Source organism: Anolis sagrei, chromosome 2 (assembly GCF_037176765.1).
Source record: "Anolis sagrei isolate rAnoSag1 chromosome 2, rAnoSag1.mat, whole genome shotgun sequence".
Classification (NCBI taxonomy): domain Eukaryota; kingdom Metazoa; phylum Chordata; class Lepidosauria; order Squamata; family Dactyloidae; genus Anolis; species Anolis sagrei.
In genome coordinates this window covers 42,796,208-42,819,916 of record NC_090022.1, presented here as the reverse complement: position 1 = coordinate 42,819,916, position 23,709 = coordinate 42,796,208, and the positions used below count along the sequence as shown (strand labels likewise).

Below are 23,709 nucleotides of genomic sequence, written 5' to 3'. Positions count from 1 at the left end.
GCCCAGTCCATCTAATACTTTATAGTTGCTTGGTTGTGATATATTGTTGCCTTGGTTGTGACCTTTGCCACTAAACAGAAGGGGTGGTGGGGTAAATCTGTTGTCCTGCATGACACTTCATCACAACACCACTTTACCCATCACATCTGTTGCTCTCCTGGTGAGGACCAAGCAGGCTCTCATGTTAGGAGAGAAGCATCCAAGGATGCTTCTATCCCAGATGGGGATGGGGTCTCTGATGGAAGTCACATGACATTGTGTGATGGCTGGTATGATGCTCTGTCCCCAAAACAGGGTGGAAGCATCCTAGGACACTAAAATTACCCCATCTGATGATTTGCCAAAAGCTAACCACTGAGAGCACAAAAGGGTCTGAGCCTAAAAGGAAGGACATTAGGTCTCATTTAGGTGTGGAGTGCATGCTTTGCTTTTGTAACTCCCGAGCATTGGAGTGCATCCATAATATACAGTTATAGTACTTGCATACCGCTGAGACTAACTGAGAGAAATAAGTTAGTAGTATAAGCTTTGTAGACTTCAATGTACTACATCAGATCCATGGAGTGAATTGCCTAGGAACAGACATTTACAGCTATGAATGTGTGTGAATTGAAATAGAGATGCAAAAGATGATGTGAAAAACTGCATGGCAGCTCTCATGATGCTAGGGTGTTAGTGTTGCAATGTGTGTAATGTGTCAGGAAACTGTTGCCCCTATTTAACCTGGAGTTGATAGATTGGGTAGCATATTTGTTATAATTCAGCTGTTTCTCTTTCAATACTTCCTTGATTGATTGTAATTGTCCTTGCTGTTCAAGGTCTGCTTTTATGAGGTCCAAGATGGAATGTCCAGGAAGACTAAAATGTTCTACAACTGGTTTTGTCTGTATTCCTTTCACAAGTTACTTATTTATATCTATTTATTACTGCCTAACTTGTCCCATGTAGGATTCTGAAGGCATAGCATGGAATATATCACATTACAGGATGAGCAAGTAAAAGAACCTCCATGTTGTAAGTAATGTGAATAACTTCTTTGATAACATTTCCTGATTAAATGTGTAGGCAGAACTGACATGTTAGTTTTTAACAAGACCTTGAACCCATCTCCTCATTCATATTATTTACCTTCCTATAGTTAAGTACTGTAACTGATTGACATTGAGATGATGTCTATAAACAAGGAAAGGTTTGCCACTAAAAACTTTTGAGATGACTCTCCAGAAAAGTTGTAATTTGTTGATGACAAGACATGTCTGCATGGCCGTAGTTGGAAGCTGGATCCGACCACTAGTGGGGTTCTGCCATTTCCTGTCTTTTATGTGTTCTGCAACAGATTCGTTGTGGATAAAATCTTTCTCCATTGATATATTTTACTTTGTATGATGGGTGCTAAAGCTTAAGGAATACTTTTTTTATAATTCTATGAGTTTGACAACTGCATTTTGTGGGTTTGAGCAGATGCTATTGTACCAGAGGACTTAGCTGTAAGATATGGATTTGTTAGTTTTGAGGATGGAAACTAGAGGTATGAAAGTATGTATAGCAGCTATTTGGTTGTGATTTATTCATGACTACTTTGTTGATAGCCATAGAGATCTGTTCACAAGCATGGCATTCCTTTCTTCTGATGAAGTACATTTAGGTCTATGAAGGCTTATGCTACCAATGTCTTTCTCCAGTTTGTCTCAAGGCTGTAGGAGAACAGTAGTATGCAAGATTCAAACTAACACAGCTATATCTTTGGATATCAGTTTGTGTTATAAAATACTGAGATTTGTAGTTTGGTGGCTTTGTAGTCTTTGTTAGAAGTCTCCAAGTTTGTATTTCAGAGCTATAGATTAGAACTCCCTGGAAGATAATTTTGAGCAGTTCACCAAATGACAAATTTCAGTGTTCCACAGAATGAAGCCTAACAGTTACAGTGGTATTGACATGTTACAATTATGCAATGTTGATACACTCAAGGCCAAATAAAAAGCAAATATAAAACACATTACTTCACTTTCTTTTATGTCTTGATTTCCCAGGATTTTCAATATTTTGTACAAGTTCAGTGAATCCTGCAGTAAACCTATTCCATGGGAAGTGTTCTCAACTATCCTTTACAGAACATGGATGAGCAGAGTGGAATTCAGATAGAGTACTTCAAACTCAACAAGGCTTCTGAGAACTCTTAGCCTAGTTCACAAAACAATGAATTTAATCTTCCCTGCTCTCCTGCACTATATTGCTACAAAACCTAAATCACTATGAAAGCCATTAACAAAATCAATAGACACACAATAAACCTAGCATAGATAACCTGCTCTTTTACAGGTTTGTTCTTTACAGTATCCATGTAATCAGTAGTTAAAAGGTTTACCTGGAACTACAACAGCAATTTCTTCAGACACTGCAGATCCCAGCTCATTGGAGGCATAGCAGCGATATTTTCCTTGAAAATTGGATATGTTCCCACGGTTTTTAACAACAAATGTTCCTGAATTACTAGATGCAATTATTCTTGAGTCATGCTGTAGGTCAAATGGTTTCCCATCTTTTGTCCAGGAAAATCTGAAAATACAAGATTAGCATGAGGAACTTGGATAGGCAGGACTAATGTAAATGTGATCTAGGGGGTACAGATTCAAGCTATAACAGGCTTTGGCTGATCTTCAAGAACAGTAAATATTCAGCTGAGCTCAAAGCTACTTACAATTAGGGTTGGAAAAGCCCATTCATATCTCCTAAGATTGACAACATGACATAATGCATTTTGCCTCAGATGATCCTGAGCTTTCGGCTATATTTCATCTAGACTCCACCCCACCCCAAAAAGTGAATGAAATTTGCAACCATACAAAAACTGTACATAGTCAGTTAGGCTTGCCTTTGAAAAGGGTGTATCAAATGCATATTTTAGAAAAAAAAAGTTACAAACTGTAGATTGGGTCTTCCCAGAATATTCACCGATTTTCATGTAATAAGAAATGGTCAAAACAAATGCTAAACTGAAAGATTATGAGAAATGTAACAAAACTGAGGCCCTGGGATGAAGAATGTCTGTATACTTTCTCAAAGTGTGAGAGTAGGTAGACATCTGTTCATTTGAAATGAAGTGTGATTGCTATCTGCGTTACTTGCAGGCAAGAACTTGTGCAATCTTTCCAGAAATTCCTTAAGTGCCTAATCATCCTATAAATCCTGAGATCAATTCTGAAATATTCAGCCAAAAATGTAAATAGTATCAAAATTGAGCCTAAAACAGTTAAAGAAATTAAGACACCAGCTCACTCAGAAATGACTTCCATTTCTAAAACATCACTTCTGAGATAATGTCAGTTGTGCTACCTACTGGGGCCAGAAACAGTAAAAACAGCTCCTTTATTCCCTGGGAATAGTATGTAAGAAAGAAGATTATACAAAACCTTTCTCTTTGATATATTGGGGTTTTTTTTTTAAAAAAATTGCAATAATATGTAAGGATACAGCATTCTTGGTGGAAGATAGACAGCTACTTCGTCTGGAAAAGCCCACAGTAGATTAAAAGGTGAGAAAAAAGGACAATTCAAATTTATATACCAATGCACAGGATTTGGAAAACATTAAAACTGAAATTTCAGAACAAGAAAAAAAGTTAGATAGACAGTGAAGAGTTCCATGATTAGAATGCTACAATTGAAAGGTATAAACTATTAAAAAAAAACACAAGGACCAACACACATTTTGGTGCCTCAAATATTTCACCTGTTTCTGGTATATTTGACCTGCTAATTCCAAAAATGGCCCTAGTTTTCCCCTATGAGCAGTAGTTTTTGAGATATAGAACATATGCCATCTAACTGTTGCCATCTGTTCACCTGTAAAGAATAATGAAAACTGTATCTAAGAAACTAGAACTGATGTTGTCTAACCAATGCAATTTTCAGCATCCCAAATAACTCCAGAAACAGACCTAAAAAAACAAGATATGAAGAAATTTATGTTAGGTTCTATATTAGATGTGACAAATAAAGGAAATACTCTCTGAAGAATGTGCCATTTTAAAAAGAAAACTTGGAAAATAGGTGAGGTTCCAGAGAACAGGAGAAGGGCAAATGTATTTTTCTTTTATTTTTTTAAAAAAAGGAACAATAAAAATAAAAAGATCCAAGTGCTTAGCTGGAGCCAGCCTCAGTTTGTCAAGAACAAATCCTGCCAAACTAGTAATTTTATTATATATAAATATACATATAGAAAAAAATTAAGTCACCAGTTTAGTAGATGATGGGAATGCTAAGAATGTTGTTTATCTGGATTTCAGCCAAGCATTTGAAAAGATCCCCACTAATATTTTGATTAGCAAACTGGTTAAATGTGAAATAGATGGCAACACTGTCAGATGGCTTCATAATTGCTTCATCATCATCAATAGCTGAGCTTCAGAGTAGAAGGAACATTTCAGATTGGAAACTTCAGATCGTATGAAGAGCTTGAATGGAATACCTTCAGGTTCTCTCCTAGGGGCACTGCTCATCAACATTTTTATGAATGATGTAGTGGAGGGAATCTTTTCAAGTTTGCAGATCACACAAAACTGAGGGCCCTCCCAGAAAGGCCAAAAATCCAAGAGAAATTCTGATTTTAAATCCCACTTTATCTTGGATTTGAGGTCATACAGCTGGCTTGAACCCTGCACTTTTGTAGGGGTAGTGTCCAGATACTCACTCCTGCTGATCCGAGTAAGTTGAGAGTAAAATGGGTGCTACGAAGGGAGTCTACAGGGGGAGGGAAGTAAAGCACATGTTTTCCATGCCTGCAGGGATACACATAAATGGAAAGGAGCACTTGTTTCAGGAGGGATCAGGTTAAAAAGGCACATTTTTTAACATGTGTTTTCCAGTCCTTAATCTGATTCCTCGATTCTTCCCACCTTTTGGCTAAACATCATTTAGCTCCCCCCACCCCAGTTTTTAACCTGATTTAATCTGGGTTATAATGCACATGAAGAATCCAATGTCGCATATCTAAAGGACAGGAGGGGGTAGCCATCCTGATGTCCTTAGGGAGGGAATTCTACAGACGGGGACCACTGCCGAGAAGGCCCTGTCCCTTGTCCCTACCAACCACGTTTGTGAGAGTGGTGGGATCGAGAGCAGGGCCTCCTCTTAAGCTTCGTGATGGTTCGTAACAGGAGATACGTTCAGACAGGTAATCTGGGCCAGAACCATTTAGGGTTTTAAAGGTTAATCCCTAGCACTTTGAATTGAGCTCGGAAGCTGATTGGCAACCAATGGAGCTGGTGCAACAAAGAGTAATACGCTCCCTGTACGCTGCTCCTCTGAGCAGCCTAGTTGAAGCTTCCAAGAAGTCTTCAAAGGCAGCCCCACATAGAGAGAGTTTCAGTAGTCTATTCGGGCTGTAACCAGAGCGTGGACCACCATGGCCAAGTCAGACTTCCCAAGGAACAGGCACAGCTGGCACACAAGTTTTAATTGTGCAAAAGCTCTCCTGGCCACCACCGACCTGGGGTTCCAGGCTCAGCGATGAGTCCAGGATCACTCCCAAACTGCTTGCATTAATAGAAGCAATCACTCCCAAACTGTTTGCATTAATTTAAGCTTGCATTAATAGAAGCAACGTTTTGAAGTCTAGGGAAGTAATAGTCCCATATTCTCTGCACTGCCCAGGCTGCATCTGGAATACTATATTCAGATCTGGGTACTTCTTTTCAAGAAGTTGGGGCTGGTTAAAAGGGAAAAAAAACAAGGATCATAAGAGGCATGGTGAAGAAAACCTATGGATAAAAGATTAAGGAGATGGGCATGTTCAGCCTGGTGAAGAGAAAACTGAGAGGTGACATGGTTGTATTTTTAAATATCTCATAGAACAAAAACAGAGAGGAAGAGGTTGACTTGTTATCTAATAGCCCAGAGAGCAGGGTCAGATCAAATGGTTTTAAGTTATAGGAGAGTAGATTTAAATTAAAGCTTAAAAGAATTTTCTTGATAGTAAGAACAATTCAAGAATGGAAACAATTTCCTAAAGATAAGGTGTGATCTTCTTCTCTGAACACCTTCAAAAAGATGCTCGGGGTGATACTTTAGCTATAGATCCTACATTGTATAGGGAATTGGATTCTATGGCCCATCAGGCTGCTTCCAACTCCACAATTCTATGATCCTATGAATGCATATTGATCTCTCTAGTGCAGTAATGTTGGTGATAACTGATTGAACATTTCCAGTGTTAGAGTCTAGATCTTGAACATCCAAAACATCTACTCTACCACTAGCATATGCCCCACTGCAAAAAAAGATAGTCACTATTATAAACTTTCAACAGTCTGATTAATATGAGGGCTGCAGTACATGGCTTGAATTCCTCTTTGCAGAAGTTGTAGAAAATGAAAGGATGGAATGGGAGATAACATCAGATAGAAAACTGTTTCACATGAACGGTTTGAACTATTTTTTTTTTCATCTCTGAGGCATCACTAAGTCAGATGAAGAAAGTAATAGTTTTCTTTCATTCATCGCTCTAAAGACTGTGTCATCTCTGTTTACAGTGACTCTGATTTTATCAACACTGGATGTTCAAATCTGTTTATGTTGTGGATGTGTAGATTTGAAATCCTCTTGATGTGCAAACAATGTCACAAACAATTTACTATAACAATAATATACTGAACTCCAGAAGTATACAATATTTTCATGCCCAAGGGCTGTGGATACCTGTGTGATATTGACAGAGACTGGAGGATATATGTGGAGAAAAATACATTCTCTTTTTCGCAGCATAGAAAAAGAAATCCAGATGGAAAAATAGAAAGAAGAGACTCATTTATCTTCATCAAAAACCTTCATGCACATTGCCGATAGCAGCAGATAACAAATTGGTATGGAACTGGCATAAATCTAGCAGAGGGAGATTTGGTTATGGCTGTACTGGTGGTGGTGGGATGTGAGTGGGAACAACCATGGAAACTACACTGAAAATGCATCAATGATGTGTTCCATGACATCAATAAATTAAGTTACTATTGCAGTTTAGAAGAAGAAACCCCCAGTTGTCTTTTCCTAGGACCTTCTATGATGAAGATATATATGTTAAGTTTGTCACACTTTTGGTGCTTTGGGGATCATAAACTTTACCCAAATAAATGTGTTGACAACAAGTGTATGGTTGATATCATGAAATACAGATGAAATCCAGAAGGCAAATTGTGCATATGTATGCAGACAGCTGCTACCCAGTTATTGCTATTACACACTTCATATACTTTGCTAAGTGTGTGGTTTAAATCATAGTGTCATCAATGAACTACCTGGGAGGTCATTTCTAGGTAAGGAACATAGGATGATTCAGATGGTCTTAGACTAATAAGCCATGCTTTTGAAATGTTGTTGTTTTACCCAATTCCTGCTCTTTTCTCCTTGCATGTTCTGGCTTTTGTGTTTCTGTCATTGTTTAAATAGCAGCCTTTTGTTACATTCAAACTGGGAACTGTGGCTTAATATTTGGCTACAAACATAAAATTAAACATGGATCAGTTATGAGAGTCATGGTATTATTATGCTGCCTATAACATGGAGTTGAATTTGAAACATTTGAAGTGGGATAATTTGAAATGGCTAAAATAAAGATGAAATAAAACAGTGCAAAAAGCAGGTTAAAAGTACAAAATGAAAAAGAGACGGATATCTAGTCATCCCTAAAAGTGTTGCAAAACACATACGTTGGGTGTGGGTTCCCTTTAGCTTCACATTTGATTGTAAACTCTTCATCAAAAGGGAATGCTACTTCATCAGTCGATTGAGCTGTGATTGTTGGGAGCTGCTGCACTGAAATAGAAAGACATAAAATGATCACATAAGCATAGAATGATGTGCAACATTTCATTTTTTCCTACTTTTTGTCACAGTCTTCCTTAGCTATATATTCCATAATACTTTTCATAGAAGTTAATATGGCCATTTTCCCTTTTTTTCTAAAATTATACTCCATTCAAAAATAACTCAGACAACACTCATAGCAATTTTAAAGGACTATGCACATGCACATTGACAACAATGTTAATCTTTATTATTGTTGCTGCACCACATTCACATACATATGAACACACGTTTACCAACATTGTACATGAAGACTGTGTTCCTCCATTGTAGCAATATCAATTGATGTTCACTATAGTGGTGGGAAATACAGTGGTTACAAATATCATTTTAACAACGAATGTATTTTGCATTCGTTCATTAAATTACAATCCTAAACTGAATATGGTTTGCACTGAATTGTCAGTTTCCTAGTTTATTCCATTTTGTTTCTCTACTGATCTGGGATGTAAACTTCATATTACATCAAATATATTGTGTGAAAGGATGTGGTGCCTTGAACTTGAACAATCCCCTGAAATCATCCCTTGCCCCTCAAAAACATTCAGTCAAAACTTGTTGAGATACACATCTCTTGTTCTGGGAACAAATTAATTGTCCAGAAACAACAGTGTAAGGTTTAACTTCCTTGAAGTTAAAAAAAAGTGATCCAAAATAGCATGAAACATATATTACATATATACATATATATGTTTCAAAACATATTTGATTCCCAAGACATCAACACTAGAGGTGCTCCAAGTGGCCAGCTACTAGTCAAAGGAAATTTCGCGTAATGCCAAATTTTTAACTTTTAAAAAAATGTATTTTAACTACTCTCAGTTTGCCTGTGACATGATAAATGATTCAAGACATGTCTCCTCAACTACTTTCTGTAACACTATACATTTTACAACATATTGATACCATTTTCCAGTAAATAATTGTGTCAGAATATTCATAAATTGTTAAAGTAGGGCACCGTGAAATTTTATTCCTCACATTCGTTTTTGTAGTACAGATCAGGTCAGGTGAGCTGTTAGCAGAATAGTCAAGCATCACAATGAGTAGGCCCATTGCCAGGTGGTTTTCACTGGGTGGTCTGAACACAATGAAGGTAGCAATTACAGTTACCTTTAAATCAGACAAAGTGTAATATATGGAAATATGTTATGAGATAGGTTAGGCAATCCCCATCTCATGGAGCAAGCTTAGCCCAATAAGACTTATGTCCAGTCTGTTCTTGTGTGGGCTGTCTGGTCTTTTATGGATCAACTTTTCTATGACACATCTGGCTGTGAGTGATGCAAGATCTCTTTATTTGAGTTTCTCATACATGCCTGAAAAACTTAGCATCAATTGATCATTAGGATTAAATTGCCCAGAAGGTACTCAGAAGCAAATATAATTGACTCTACCTGTATTTGTGATGGTTAAACAAAAGATGTTAGCTAACCTACATCTTGGTGTTGCTCAGCATACCAATGTAAATCCATCAGTTAGCAAGTAGCAGCATCCTTATTCAAAGACATTCTCAGTGTTAGAATGAATGGGATTTGATACGATGCAAATCATCTATTTCCCACATTTACATGTTTTATTATTATTATCATCCTGAAGAAATTAAAGTGTTGTGAATCTCCACATAACCAAACGATAAAAATGGAAATTGTACCCTGAAGAGCCATTGGCCATAATAGAATTACCATTTTGTTATAAATTACAGCAATGAATATTAGGGGTACAGGCTAGAAACTCCTTAAACCTAGTGAACCAGAAAAGTGTGCGCTCATACAGAATGTGGTATCTTGCGGCACCATATGGTGTCTCATCTTCAACATCTCCAATGGCACTAAGCTTTGCCCAGCTTGTTTACAGCCAAATATAATTCATGTTTATTAAAACCATAAAAAGCTTCATTAACAAAAATTAAGAATTAAATGGAAGCGTAAGGTCAAAGAAAGGTCAAATAATTTGGGAAAATGAATAATTTGAGGGAATATACACCAGAATCTCTTTCTGTTCTTTATAAGAGAATTTGAATGTGATTCTGGAAAATTACTTAATTTATGTGGCAACTAGAAGCCAATAAATCGGTTACTTTCTCAGAGCTATGTTCAAATTCACTAATACAACATTTTGTTAGAGTTGCATGCATATGTCTTCAGTGTTAAATGTTCTAAAAAGTGTACACATTTTACCTAATCCTGGCATTGTGAATTAACATTGAGTACAAAAGCAGTTCTTTACAATAGTATGTTTAACATACAGCTTTGTCTCTTCTTTATTTTGGAATGTTACCCTTTGTAGCTATCCCAAAGCTGTATAAGAATCACCAGGCTACAATGAGGATCAGAGGTAAAGTTACATTTTGTGTGTACACTTTCTTGATTGATAGCTCCTACTCCTTAATAATCATTGCTGGTTGTAAGGGTTGTTATCATGTTATTCAGTTGAACTGGCAATTCATGAGGCAACAGTGAAACAGATGGGCCTTTGATTTTTGATATTACTGTTTTTAAATTGTTTTAAATTGTTTTTAAATTGTGTTAGATTTTAGCCGTTTCTGTAAGCCGCTCCGAGCCCCAGGGGAGAGGCGGCATATAAGTTCGAATAATAAATAAATAAATAAATAAATAAATAAATAAATGGAAGGTGATAGATAGTGGGAAGCCATGGTGGTGGCCCTTAGATTATCCATCCTAAATTATCCAATGAGTCACCTGAGGGCTGAGAAGAGCGGTATACAAATGAAGCAAATAAATAAATAAATAAATCAAAGTGTTCACCTTTGTTAAAGAATATATATATAAGATATATTTGCAAAATGTTTGAAGCTTCCCCCCCCCCCAAAAAAAAACAACAACCCCTAGTTCATTCTAAAAATTCTAGTGTAGAAAATCATCCTATAAGGTGTCATTTCCAACAGGATCTGTATATGGAATAGAGTAAACACACTATCTTCACCTCAGTCTCAGTCAACAAAATGTGAGCATCCTCATTGATAGGGAGGATGTAAATACTCAAACTGAAAAGAGTACTAAATATGGAAATCTCCTTGAAAGATAGATGTATCAGACCACAGCAGCTCTAATTTTGGATTGATTCACTAGAAGAGTGTGAAATGTTATTCACTCAATTCAACTTCTCCTCCCTTCTTTTACAAACTTTTATATATACATTTGCCAAGTAAAGGGTATTCGGAGATACATTATCCAAGTTGTCATTCTTATGAGTTTCCTCAGAATTGCCACTTCCACTTTTGATGCCAAGAGAAAACATCAAATCTATTTCCATTTAAACATAATGATTCTGAGTATGGTGGATAACAACTATGCCATAGCTAAACATGGACAGAGGGCATGTCTACACTTGCAGTTTGATTCAGAGGCAGACTGGAGCACATAAACAGTAATATAAATCAACAACAGTATATAAACATGCTGCACTGTTAACCTCACAGCGACAACAAACAATATGGTGCAAATTTTTAGTACAGTCGTATCTTCTAATAAGTAGCTTGTGGATCAGCCGACCACGACCGGTTTTGGCCTACCTCAGGCCTTCCTCTGGTGGAAAAGTTATACACTTGAACAAATTCTCCTTGGGGGATACAGACATTTTGAGTCAGTGGTGTAAAATTATACACTTGAAAGTTTGTTCTCCTCAGGAGATACAAATTTTTTTTGGTGGTATATGATACTCTGCTCTAAGTTGAGTTCTGGCTGTGAGTATCCCTGAGGAGAATTTGTTCAAGTGTATAACTTTTCCACCAGAGGAAGGCCTGAGGTAGGCCGAAACCGGTCGTGGTCGGCTGATCCAGAAGCTACTTATAAGAAGATACGACTGTACTAAAAATTTGCACCATATTGTTTGTTGTCGCTGTGAGGTTAACAGTGCAGCATGTTTATATACTGTTGTTGAATTATATTATTGTTTATGTTATACAAGTGGTATTTTTGTTGTATGCATTTCATTCAAGAACCCATTTATATTATAGTAGACTGGAGCACATACCAGGCCAAATCCTGTGCTATGCCACATCATTGTCCACATGGACCAGTCACGCTAGCACCATATTGGGCCTGCTGGCTCATTTAATTTTCCATACCATTGTTACTGCTTCCTAGACTCTTGGGAAGTGTTTAACTTGTGATTTTGTGATACGAAATCCAGAATATATATCTCATTTGCTGTGACATACTGTGTTTTTGTGTCAGTAAAATAACAATAGTAATAATAATAACTTTACTTTTATACCCTGCCTCCGTCTCCCCAAAGGGACTCGGAGCGGCTTACAAAGGGACAAACCTGAAAAAACACAAGTTCAAACACAGTGCAGTAAGTAAAATAAAAAACAAAGCCAAAATATCAGAAATAAAATAAAACACATCACAATAACACAACAGAACATCATAAAAGCAATCCCTAGGCCAAACAGTAAAAATACTAATCTCAGTGGATAAAGAGTTTGTGAAATAGTTTCTGGATAGGGCTAAGGGAAAGTGCAAAATCTGATGGAAGTTAGGGCTGGAAGGGATAGAGAGATGATAGATAGATAGATAGGTAGATAGGTAGGTAGAGATAGTAGAGGACATTTTCTGAGTCAACATTCAAAGAATCATTGGATTGTATGATTTCCTTTTTAACAAGTGTTTTTCTACATTATATTTAGATATCAAACCTAATATGAAAACCAAACACTGTTCACCTTTCATGCTATTAAAAATAATTTGAATGCTAAGCTATGTGCTATTTACTGTTTACTGCTCTGTGTGGACCAGTCAAGAAAAGAAAGGAGAGATATATTTTGTTCACATATGAATTCCCCAAAGGCCCCACTATAGCATCATAAAGCTCAATATGGAAACAACACATCAGCAGGATTTAATATGTTCTACGGTAGGAGAACATTCAGTAAATAGCTACAACTTACCAGAAAGCGGAATTTCAATAGCTCCTGCCAAACTTAATACAAAGAGAAGCATGCACACAGCGATCTCTTTTGTATTTAATGGCATCTCCATCTCTCTTCTGTAAACAGGGAGTCCAAAGAGAATGAAAAGTGCCCTGCAATTTTCTTCTTCTTCTTCTTCAGTTTAAAAGCAGTCCTCAAGAGCAAAACCTGGAAATGGAGCAGAGAGAGCTGTTTAAATAAACTCAAGGCATCAGCTCAGCTCTAATTATGTTAGGAAAATGAAGAAATAGTCAAGACGTATAAATGGAAGCATAAATCACAGTAACATACATATTATAATATGTTCTCCCCCCCCCTTCTGAATCCACACTCCGAAAGAGAGACAAAGGAAACAAAATCAATTACCCCAAAGAAATCTAATTACCTCTTTCTTTGCATATAAGATAAACCATGGCTAAAAATTGGCAAATTTATAATGGTTTCCACTGATTTATTTTAAAGTGGTGATTTAGAAAACAATTGCATAAGATTTAAAAGAACATATGGATAAGAATTACCTTCTTCATCATTCACACTTAAATTTGTTTTCTTGAAACAATAGGGTTCTTTGCCCTGTTTGATTCTTTAAGATAACTTGCATTTTGGTTCTTTCTCCTCACATCACGATTGTTACAATGAAACTGGTTTAAATATTTCAAGGCAATGAAAGGCCAAAATGTCATCCAGTTTCCTACAGATGGGTCCTATAGATGACCTTACCCCACACTGCCAGTGACCAAGAATGGTAGCTGCAGATCAACAATATCTTGAGGATGGGAAAATTGTCAGCCCTACTAGGAAATCCTAGGCTTCCAATGAACATTCAGCCACTTTTGGTAAAATCATGTTTCAAGTCAAAATCCAGGTTTTCCCAAAGTATCCTGGCTTAATAATAACAATTATTTATTTATTTATTTCTACTCCGCCACCATCTCCTCAAAGGAACTCGGGGCAGCTCACAAAAACACTGTGAATGCCATGTATAAAACAAACAATACAGAAGCATATAAAACAACACATCATTCTATAAACAATGTACACACATAAAACATCATCTAGTAAAATTTTAAGAATTCATAAAATGCAGTAGAACCTGTGGAGAAAAGTGCCAGTGTGAGCAAATGCTAAATCCTCAAATCAGGCCATAAACTACACAAGGTTAAAGGCCTATCTAAAAAGCCATATTTTTAACCTAGACCGAAATTGGAGAGAGGAAGGGAGCTAACCTAATTATTAAGGCAGCTAAATGACATAGGAAACACATTTCAGTATGATTCTATCCTCCTCTACTCAAAATCAAGCTCCATTGCACTCAGTCTGGATTACTTTTAAATAAATTAGCATATGATAGAAACCTGAAGGAAACACTGTTGTCTGGCAGTATTTTCTCAGTATATCAATTTGTGTTGTTAAAATTTGCTCTTATCATTTATCAGCTAATGGCCTTGTATCAATTGCTAGTGCATATAGGGTAGAAAAAGAGCTGGGTGTTGAGAAAACAACAGAAGAATGAAAATGAAATAAATAACAAAATAAATGTCTTGATTTTTTTTTATTCAACAGTACTCTCAGAAAATAATTACTCATGTTTGGCAACCCAATGCAATGTTGATGGGAGGTCAGGTGACCATCTATTCTCAAAGAAATCTTCTGGATTGTAATGCGCACTGCAAAGAAGCAGATTTACCATTCACTCTCATTCAGCAGCAGAAGAAGGCAGCCAGCCAGAAAGTGACACTTAGAAAATCCCAGAGAGACAGCAAGAAACAGCTGGCTGACCAGCAATTATCGGGAGGGTGTCACAGGCCATTGGTTTATAACTGGATAGAAATTATGGAGATCTCAGCAGTTTTTTGACTTGATGCCAAAATTAAACTAGGACTTTGATGGAATTTCATATTCATCCCCTCCTATCCCCCAGCTGCTCCCATGGTAAATGCAAAAACAGAAAGTATCTGAACTATAGCAGATTCATCCTAGTTTGTTGTATAGATACGCATACAGAATGCCTGGTTTGGACCAAGGAAATCAAAATTTAAACCAGGTATGGGCAATTGCTACCAGGCAAGTAGCCACTTGTCAGGTTGGCCAAGTGCTCATGTGTTGCAGGTAAGGAGTTGCTTTTCCCCCTGTTAAAAATAAATAAACAAATAAATAAAATAGTTATATATATGAAAAGTGAATTAAAACCATGTTAAATGAATTAAAATTAAGTCTTTCTTAAATATTATTGAATGCATTAAGATGCTATCCCATTCATTATTAACAAATAAAATACCTTTATTGAAATGTGTTAACAATTAAACGTATATTCATGTATATATCAGCTTTAAATGTATTTAAATTGAATTGAAAGGGTATGACATTGACTATGAAACTGACTGTTGATATAAATGAAATTAACTGGCTACAGTGATATGATTCACTGGAAAATGACTGGTAAGGTGGAAAGCGATAGAAAAGGGGCAAGACTACATTACAGGTGGAAAGACTTTTTTAAAAGCCACAACTCTGAGCATGCAAGATTTTAGCAGGACTATAAATAAAAGACAAATAAGTACCAACATATCTCATTTAACAAAGTGTTATTGCCATTGCAAGAATAACCTGATCTGGCTGCTTCATACCATCAGTCCATCTTGTTAATTTGGAATTATCTCTGGAACTATCTACCCAGGGAGATCATACTGGCATCTACCCTGTCCATCTTCCGCAAGAACCTAAAAACATTGATGTTCTGCTGTGCCTTTGACTAGGCAGTTCCAAAGAATTGGCCCAATGTTACCTAAGTTTGGGCCATGCTAAAGGGCACTTTAGCATGGCCCTCCGCTCTATAATTCTGACATTTTAACACCCAAGGGCATTATCCTCCCAGACTTGCCTTACTGAATTTTGCACTTACCCTTCGCTCTATCTAGGAATTTTGCACAAACTCAGAGCCCTCTGAACTCAGCACTTTTATTGCTCAGCATGGTACTGTTTTTATGACGTTATGTTATATTGTGATATGTTCTAATTTTGTTTTCTTTTGATTTTACCTTATTGTATTATGTTTTTAGTTCTGTGCTCTTTGGGTTTGTCCCTTTGTAAGCTGCCCCACCTGTAAAATGAAGGTGGGGTATAAAAATAAAGTTGTTATTATTATTATTATTATTATTATTATTATTATTATTAATGTAACTCTGTCTAGGGGCCTTTTTACACCATATAGCTATTGCACTATAATAAGATTTTAAGAGTTGTAGTTGTATCATATGAAATCTAGGGGGTTATAGAGCACTCAGTTTTATACGTTATTTTATAAATTTTGGAGAATTCTAAATACCCCTGTAAATGTCATACTCCTGGATCCCATAGGATGGAACCTGGCAGTTATAGTATAATGTCAGCACTCTAAATGTGCAATGTGAAACGTCCTGGGGATAAAGACCCTGCTCAGATATGAAACTCATAGGAGGTACATATGCACTTATTTTCAAACCAGTATTGAAGAAAGTAATTTAGCTGTGCCAGTGATTATAAACAAAATCCTGGAACCAGTTTGAGGGTCTGATGACAATTACACAACCATAGAGCAAGGGTATGCCTTCAGGGATTTCTTTCATTCACTTCTGTGAGGATTCCTTGTCTAGGCACTGCAGTCTGAACAACCTTCAAATAGCATTAAATGATTGGTGTGGGTGTGATCTGAATAAAGATAGGACAAAAACTTTATTTTTTTCATTTTTTCTACATCTCAGGGTTGGTATAAAGATAAAACGAGGGAGAGGAAGAGCACAACTACAGGTCTAAATCTTTGTAAAGTTAAATTCAGCAGCAAGAATAAATAATGACTCAGCCACTCTGAGTCCCCCTCTGAGGGTTGAGAAAGGCGAGGTAAAAATGCTATAAATAAAATAAAAATAAATGTAAATTTAATACAATCCACATGATGAAATGCATTTTTTATGACAGTAATTAAATAATTACGCGTAGTTTATCAGCACAACGGGCTTTGTGAAAACTTTATCTACAAATCTCTTTCCCCACTCTCTCCAGACCAGCTTTTAATATAATTAAAAGGTTATCTTTTATCGACATAATCCATATGGGATTAACACTTGAATCTCAAGTTTTTGCACCACTCTGAACAGGTCCCATTCTCTCAACCAATCTCATGAGCCCATTTATCATATTTCAAAAGCTTTGTAACACATTATGTTCAAACAACAGAACATTTACTACCATTCTGGGAAAAAGTTTAAACTGCAATGATTTTTGTGTGTAGTGTAGCTTCAAATGGCCACATTACATCAAACGATGTACTACTTTCTCTTATCATGCATAGTAGGAAAATGGTGGAGCTGTGACATTTTCCTGCAATTTTAGAGACATTTTAAAAATGTGCCTTTCTTCACACCAAATTCGTTTCAATAAAGTGTGATTTGGATCTTCAAACTGCTCCTCGGCTTTAGCACTAAACAAGATGAAAGGGAAGTTCAGTCTATAATTGATTTTCCCCAAACCATTCACCCATATTTGCCACTTATGTGGGACGGCTAGAAAGACAGAGATGTGCTATTCTGATTATCTGTGTACACAGGGCTTGTATCAGCAGTCAATACAGTTTGGTACCTGCTGAGACCTCTTCTTCCTTGTATTTGCTCCTTTTCAGGCAGTGGCAGCTGGTATCTTTCAGGTGAGATGAGTGACAAATCTCCTCTAAGTTTCCTTCTAAACTTCAGCACCATGTACATCTCCTTTCAACATGTGCTAAAAGCTGACATGTATTCATCACTCTACTGACATCTAAGCTAACAGCTGGCACTCCTTTTAGGGAAGTGCAAAGAAGTGATATTAAGTTCAGCAAAGATTCTACCATGTTGGGCTGGTTGGTTATCCCCTCTTGGAGTTGGTTTTAGAATTATGTATGATCTGAAATCATTGCTTTGATCGACATCTGTGGATCCATTCAAAAATACAATACATGTTTATAAAGAGTACATAAAATTGTGAATATTTCAAAGCACCACCTGAGTAGAAACATACACACATTTTAGATACTTTAAAATGAAAGATATTAACCTGAATAGTAGGACTGGCCCACTACAAAAGGGACAAGCACCATTATCTTCCTTTCATTTGCACAAGACCCACACCATTTCTCCTAGAATGGCTAGAAATGATATCACAGCACTGGTATTTGGTTCTGGTATTTGGCCTAAAAACAGCCAATTTTGGCCATTTTTCTAAGGTTTGCAGCGTTGTGGGAAACAATGACCTCAACTACCATGTTTCTGTAAAGCCTGTGCCTACTGACATTTAAAATAACCAGTGTATATACCTGGAACTGCCTCTGTGTCAGGGGAGCCATTGCTGGCCTGCTTTCTCCTTTCTCAAGCTCTGTAAGGCCTACCCCACAATGTCTCAATGCCAACACTCTGGTAATGGTGGGCAAGCTCTTTGATTCCTTCCTCCATTTGATTCATATACTTTCTGCCCCTTTCTTTTTTCCTTCCATTTCATTTTTCCAAGCTTTCACTCTTCTTTCTTCTCTTCCTCTTTCTTTCTTTCTTTCTTTCTTTCTTTCTTTCTTTCCTTCCTTCCTTCTTTTCTTTTCTTTCTCCCCTTTCCTCCCCTCCCCTCAAAACTTTCCCCCTTTCCTTTCCCTTCCCTTCCCTCTCCTTTCTTCCTCCCTTACTCTCTTCCTCACTCACTTTCTTCCTTCTCCCTTGAGGTTCACAAAGACAGCTGAATATCGTGGTTTTGTATCACATCTTCACCACACTTGTGCTTTAATAGTGTAGCAGCCATAGTTTTCTTTTTCAAACAAAATGTACTTCAGTTCTGAAATGGTGATTCACGCTATGTAATCTGCACTGCTACCAGAGAGAGAAAGAGAGGTGGTAACATTGTAGCATGTGGTACTCCTGAAAAGCAGAAGTGGGGTTTTTGTAAAATGTCTCCATCCAGCAAATGTATCTGAATACTAACTTCCCAAGATTAGCAGATAAAGATCACACTGTTATTGTATTATAACAGAAAGCCATTAAAATTAAAAAAAAATGTTTCAAGAGTATTAAAAACAAACCAGGAAACATAGCTATTCTTTTAGGAAGCATTGTTTTCCTTGATCAAATACTAGAAGCAGTCTGAATTTTCCCTGCTGGATATATCCTTGGGAATCCCCAAGTAAGCAACATACAGACCACAGCCAGTATTTAATCATTTTCACAATGAAGCAGAATGAAACATTTATACTCAAACTGGTTCCTAAACCATGGGGAAAGTGTTATTAACAGATTGTTCCCAGCAGGACAATATTTGGAAAACCACAAAATCATGTGACAAGACTGAGGCAAAATTGGAATTGATCTGCAGCTATAATTGAATAGTATTGTGTGGAAAGCACCCCAGAGATTAAAGAAGAGTAACTGGATAATTGTGGCAAGGGCAAACTGACCCATTACAGGCAACTTTCTCTAGGACTGCCCAACACACTGTGCCAACAAATTTAGGAATCCTGTTGTGTATGTTTGGCCACCAGCTATCACAGCTGTTATACTATAGTTGAAACCATCATGAAAATAATAAATCTGACCAAAATTTATGTGAGCGAAATCTACCCTTATTAAAGGGATATTTACAAGGATTTTCTTTTTAAAAAGTTTTATGAAGTTGTTTATGTGAGGTAGTAGATTGAATGGGAAAGGAGACCACCCTGAGATGTTAAATCAGTAAAAGGTCACCAATTCCACTAAAATGTATCATTTCCTGGCAAAATAATTATAGAGTTGCAGTTTATCATTCTCAACTCTCTGCATTTCTCTCTTTTCTCAGTCCAAGTTTTTATTTTTAAAAAGGCAGATAATTTGAACTCATGGTGGATAATTATCCCAAACCTCTTACCTGCCATCCATTATTTACTATACCCACCCTGTAACGGTGAATACTGATTGCTTTCAAGAGAGCTTATTTGTTTGCTTAATGAGTTGCCCTTTTCTTGCAGCCTGCCAATTATGTAAAGTATACCATATCGTTAAGGAACCATGTCATTCCTGACTTCTGTATTGTACATTATTTTTTTCCTGGCTCAGATAGGTAGATAAATAAATAGGGCACCCAAATAGGACAAAATTATTAAAATTCAATTTATCTCCAAAAGCTCCTGAGCAATTTTCACTACATATAATTGCTATATTAAAAATAGCTCATAAATTGTAACAGCATGACAAGACAAAATTTCAGATTGCATTTCCAATGCTAGAACGCTAAATTATATTGCACCATTATATCCAGCTACCATCTAAACTATTTTCATCTTCCTTTTCCCCAACACTCATAAACAAACCCAATGAAAACTAGATTTTGTAAGGCTTTATACAGTGTTGTGAACAGAAATGAAATAATTAGATTTCCACAAGTTTAGTAATACTTGATACTTGAGATGACCTTTTCTTTAGCTAAACTCAGATTTAATTTACCAATGACTTACATGTAAAAGAATTGTTACATAAAAGTCATAGGCAATTTGTAATTAGAGCTCCAGGGCAATCCCCAATGATAAAATGGTAGGATAAACTCTTTCAAATGATCTCTAGTTTCAGAAATTAAATGCGCTCTTTTTACTACACACAGTCAATTGGATTCTGGCTTTGTCATGCTTAAGATACTAAACACGTTTCAGGCAATATTACAGACAACCTTGTCATACGCGCCATCTGAATTGCTGAAGTTCACCACACATCGTGGTGATCCCAGCAGCATCTGCTCAGAAGGAGTGAGGATCTATTGCTGCACCCTTCACACTATTCCAAATTCCTTCCTCCCTCATCACATGGGAGGAAGTGTCTGCCAGATGGCTTGCCCCATTGAGGGCAATGCAACACAGCAAGCCTCCTGTGTTACTGCTGATGGCTTTTTTTCCTATGGAAACTCCGGTTCCGCCACAATTTTGCCCCAGAGCTGCCCCAGAAGTACTTCTCTCATGTGTTGTGGGAGCCAGCAGACTCCATGGCAAAGCTGAAGTACAACTGGAGTTGCTGACAACATTTGCCACATGAGGTTGTTAGTCATGATAACTGAATATATTCTTTTGTATGGATATTATTAGAATGTATTCACTTTTGTACTTCATGGACATAGGGCGAGCTTATAGTTAGCATGATTTCTACTCATTATATGAGGATAATAATGTACATAATCAATGGCAAATAAAAACAGGGTACATTCTGAAGGTTTTAAATATGCCTTTCCAACATTATTTAAAGATAAAGTCATACCATGTCAATTTCTGATCCTTGAAATTCTGAATTACAGTAGATGGTTTGTTATATAAGGATTGTATTAGGTGAAGAGTTCCACATGTTTCTAATGAAAGGGATTTATTTATTTTGGTTTAATTGCTAGTGTTTCAGATATCATTGAAAATTGGTTATATATTGATGACTGTAAAAACTATATTTGAAAAGTGTGCTTCCTTCTCTCTTCCCCTGTGCAAGTTTCTCAAGGCAAGGGCCTCTCCTCACAGACATTGTTTAGAAATAGAGATGTCATTTTTCCTATGTTTCTTCTCAGATGTGGCAGTGAATGATCTCAGGAATTTTCTTCCTACTACAAGAAATTATTTGAAAATCATATGGTTTCTTAATTTAAATTTTTGAGCTTCTTCTAAGCTTATGGTTATTTTGTGAAGAAGAAAAAAACCAACAACACAGGACATGAAGCAAAGGGTTCAAACTACAGAAAAAAAGAGATTCCACCTAAAAATTTGGAAAAACTTCCTGATGACAAAAGTTATTTAGCAATGGAGTATGCTGCCTTGGAGTGGGGTGGAGTCTTCTTCCATGGAGGTTTTTAAGAAGAGGCTAGATGACCATCTATTGGGGTGCTTTGATTATATATTTTTCTGCATTGCAGGGAGTTGAATGGGATGGCCCTTTGTGGTCTCTTTTAACTGTATGATTCTATGACTTTAACATTTTCTGGACTGAAAGCATTTTTTTTTTTTGCATGGGTAAAAAATATTTCAGCACAGAAATATCAATTCTGCCACAGAAAATTTAGTTTTCTGGTAGAAAATATTTTTTCAATGCAAATGCACAAATTTTATATAGAATAATTTTTAAATGATAGTATTTTCTGTTGTATTGAAGCATTTCCCATATAAAATCCTGTTTTCCTTGCAGAAAATGTTTTTTTCTCACAAAACTACCAAATGAAAATGTTGTGCAAAAAATCTCATCACTCCTGGATTCTTCCCAATTGAGTTTCTTAACACTTAAAATCTATAATTTCTGAATATTTTACAATTTCTCACCTCCTTATTTAGAACTATAATTTTATTGTGTGTGTGTGTGTGTGTATATATATATATATATATATATATATAGAGAGAGAGAGAGAGAGAGAGAGAGAGAGAGAGTTTACAATTATATATTATATATGTTTTTTTTATAATTCTCCTTGACACTACTCTGCTGGATTTCAACACAGCACTGCAGAATCTGAGGTTTCAGATTAATCCCTGATCCACCAGACTTGTGCAATCCTGTGACAACAAATCCCACAGATAGTGAGTCCATGGTTTGTAGCCACTCCCTCTAGCAGGAGGGTCTAAGCAAGAATGATTGAGCAATGTACAATAACCTATTTCCTCTATTCCCAAAGTCAGCATTCTCTGGAATTCTTTATCATGCCATCTGAAACTTCCACCATATGTCAAAACTGCAATTTCTTCACAAACAGATACACCCTAATTTAAATTGCATTTCTCTCCTTAAGTCAGTCTCCCAAGCCGTAACTCCAGTTCAGAAAATACCAGCCATTTTTCTATTCTATTCCCCAAAAAGTAATATTAGTTTACTTTACATGCAATACACAAAAATAGGTGGCTGAAAATGAGTGTTATTCAAAGGCTGCTTGTCTTATCTCTTAGAAAATATATGTCATCAATATTATGTATTTCATTTACTGTTGTAACTCACAAGAATTTTATTTACATGAACAAGTTTTTTTCTGAGTGAAATAAAAAAAGACATAATAACAATAGCCAAATAGGATCCCACAATTCTAGACCTAGAGGAAGAAACTTAATGGAATTTAAACAGCAGAGAGCACTGAGAAAATGATGCACTGAGAGAGAATAAGAGAGCACTGAGAATATGGTGCCATACAGCCCGTAGCCAGGATTTTGTTTCGGGGGGAGCTGAGTTTGATTCAGGGGTGGGGTTGAGTCTGAGTGAAAGAGAGTCTTCCCTAGCAAACCATTTGTATCATTACCCCAATACCCCCATGCATATGGGATATATTGAGCATGGTGATCAGATCATGATATGAGTAAACATAACAGTTTAAATAATGTACCAAAAAGGCCTTCTCGCAGACCACCATGGGAATTTGGGGGGGGGGGGGCTGAAGCCCCCCCCCCAGGTACATGCCTGGTGCCATAGTATAAGAGATCCTGAATAAATTTTACATTTCAATGGACAGTCACTGATAGAAAATTATTCTGAACACAAAACACAAAGTTTGTATAAGCTTCTAACACAAAACTATTCAAAGTGAGGAAGAGATGGCTAGGGTCTTAATTTTATGACCATTCCACAGATACATTCCATATATTCCATATATTTGTTCGCTTTCTATTATTCTCATGAGGTTCAATAATAATAATTTTATTCTCTTTTAAAACAGAAGTAAACCCTGCTTTGTCTCTTGCTTTACCCACAATTCCAACCTAGGTGACATTATCTCGAGTCATTCTCTCACTTTAGTTCAGCTGAAGTCACCAATGAAAGTACCACATTGTTGACATGTTCAGTCATTTCTGCCTAATGTCTCTGTTATTTATCAGTTTCCTTGCATAGGGTTAGCTTTTAAACTGAGAGGATCACAGTAGGACTGAAGGATAATACAGTGGCCTTGGAGTTATTATAC

General features: G+C 36.6%; 1 protein-coding gene across 5 annotated transcripts in view; it reads right to left on the bottom strand.

Moving 5' to 3' along the window:
• The window catches only part of CHL1 (cell adhesion molecule L1 like), a 296,469-nt gene that overhangs the window by 91,651 nt on the left and 181,109 nt on the right, over nucleotides 1–23,709 (bottom strand). For all 5 annotated transcript variants that reach the window (XM_060766330.2, XM_067463473.1, XM_060766329.2 and 2 more), the window contains exons 3-5: nucleotides 12,772–12,960; nucleotides 7,700–7,805; nucleotides 2,366–2,556 (exon numbers count right to left, since the gene is read on the bottom strand). In XM_060766330.2, the coding sequence (XP_060622313.2) occupies nucleotides 2,366–2,556; nucleotides 7,700–7,805; nucleotides 12,772–12,862 (388 nt within the window). In that variant the 5' untranslated portion in view covers nucleotides 12,863–12,960. The remainder of the gene's footprint in view (nucleotides 1–2,365; nucleotides 2,557–7,699; nucleotides 7,806–12,771; nucleotides 12,961–23,709) is intronic.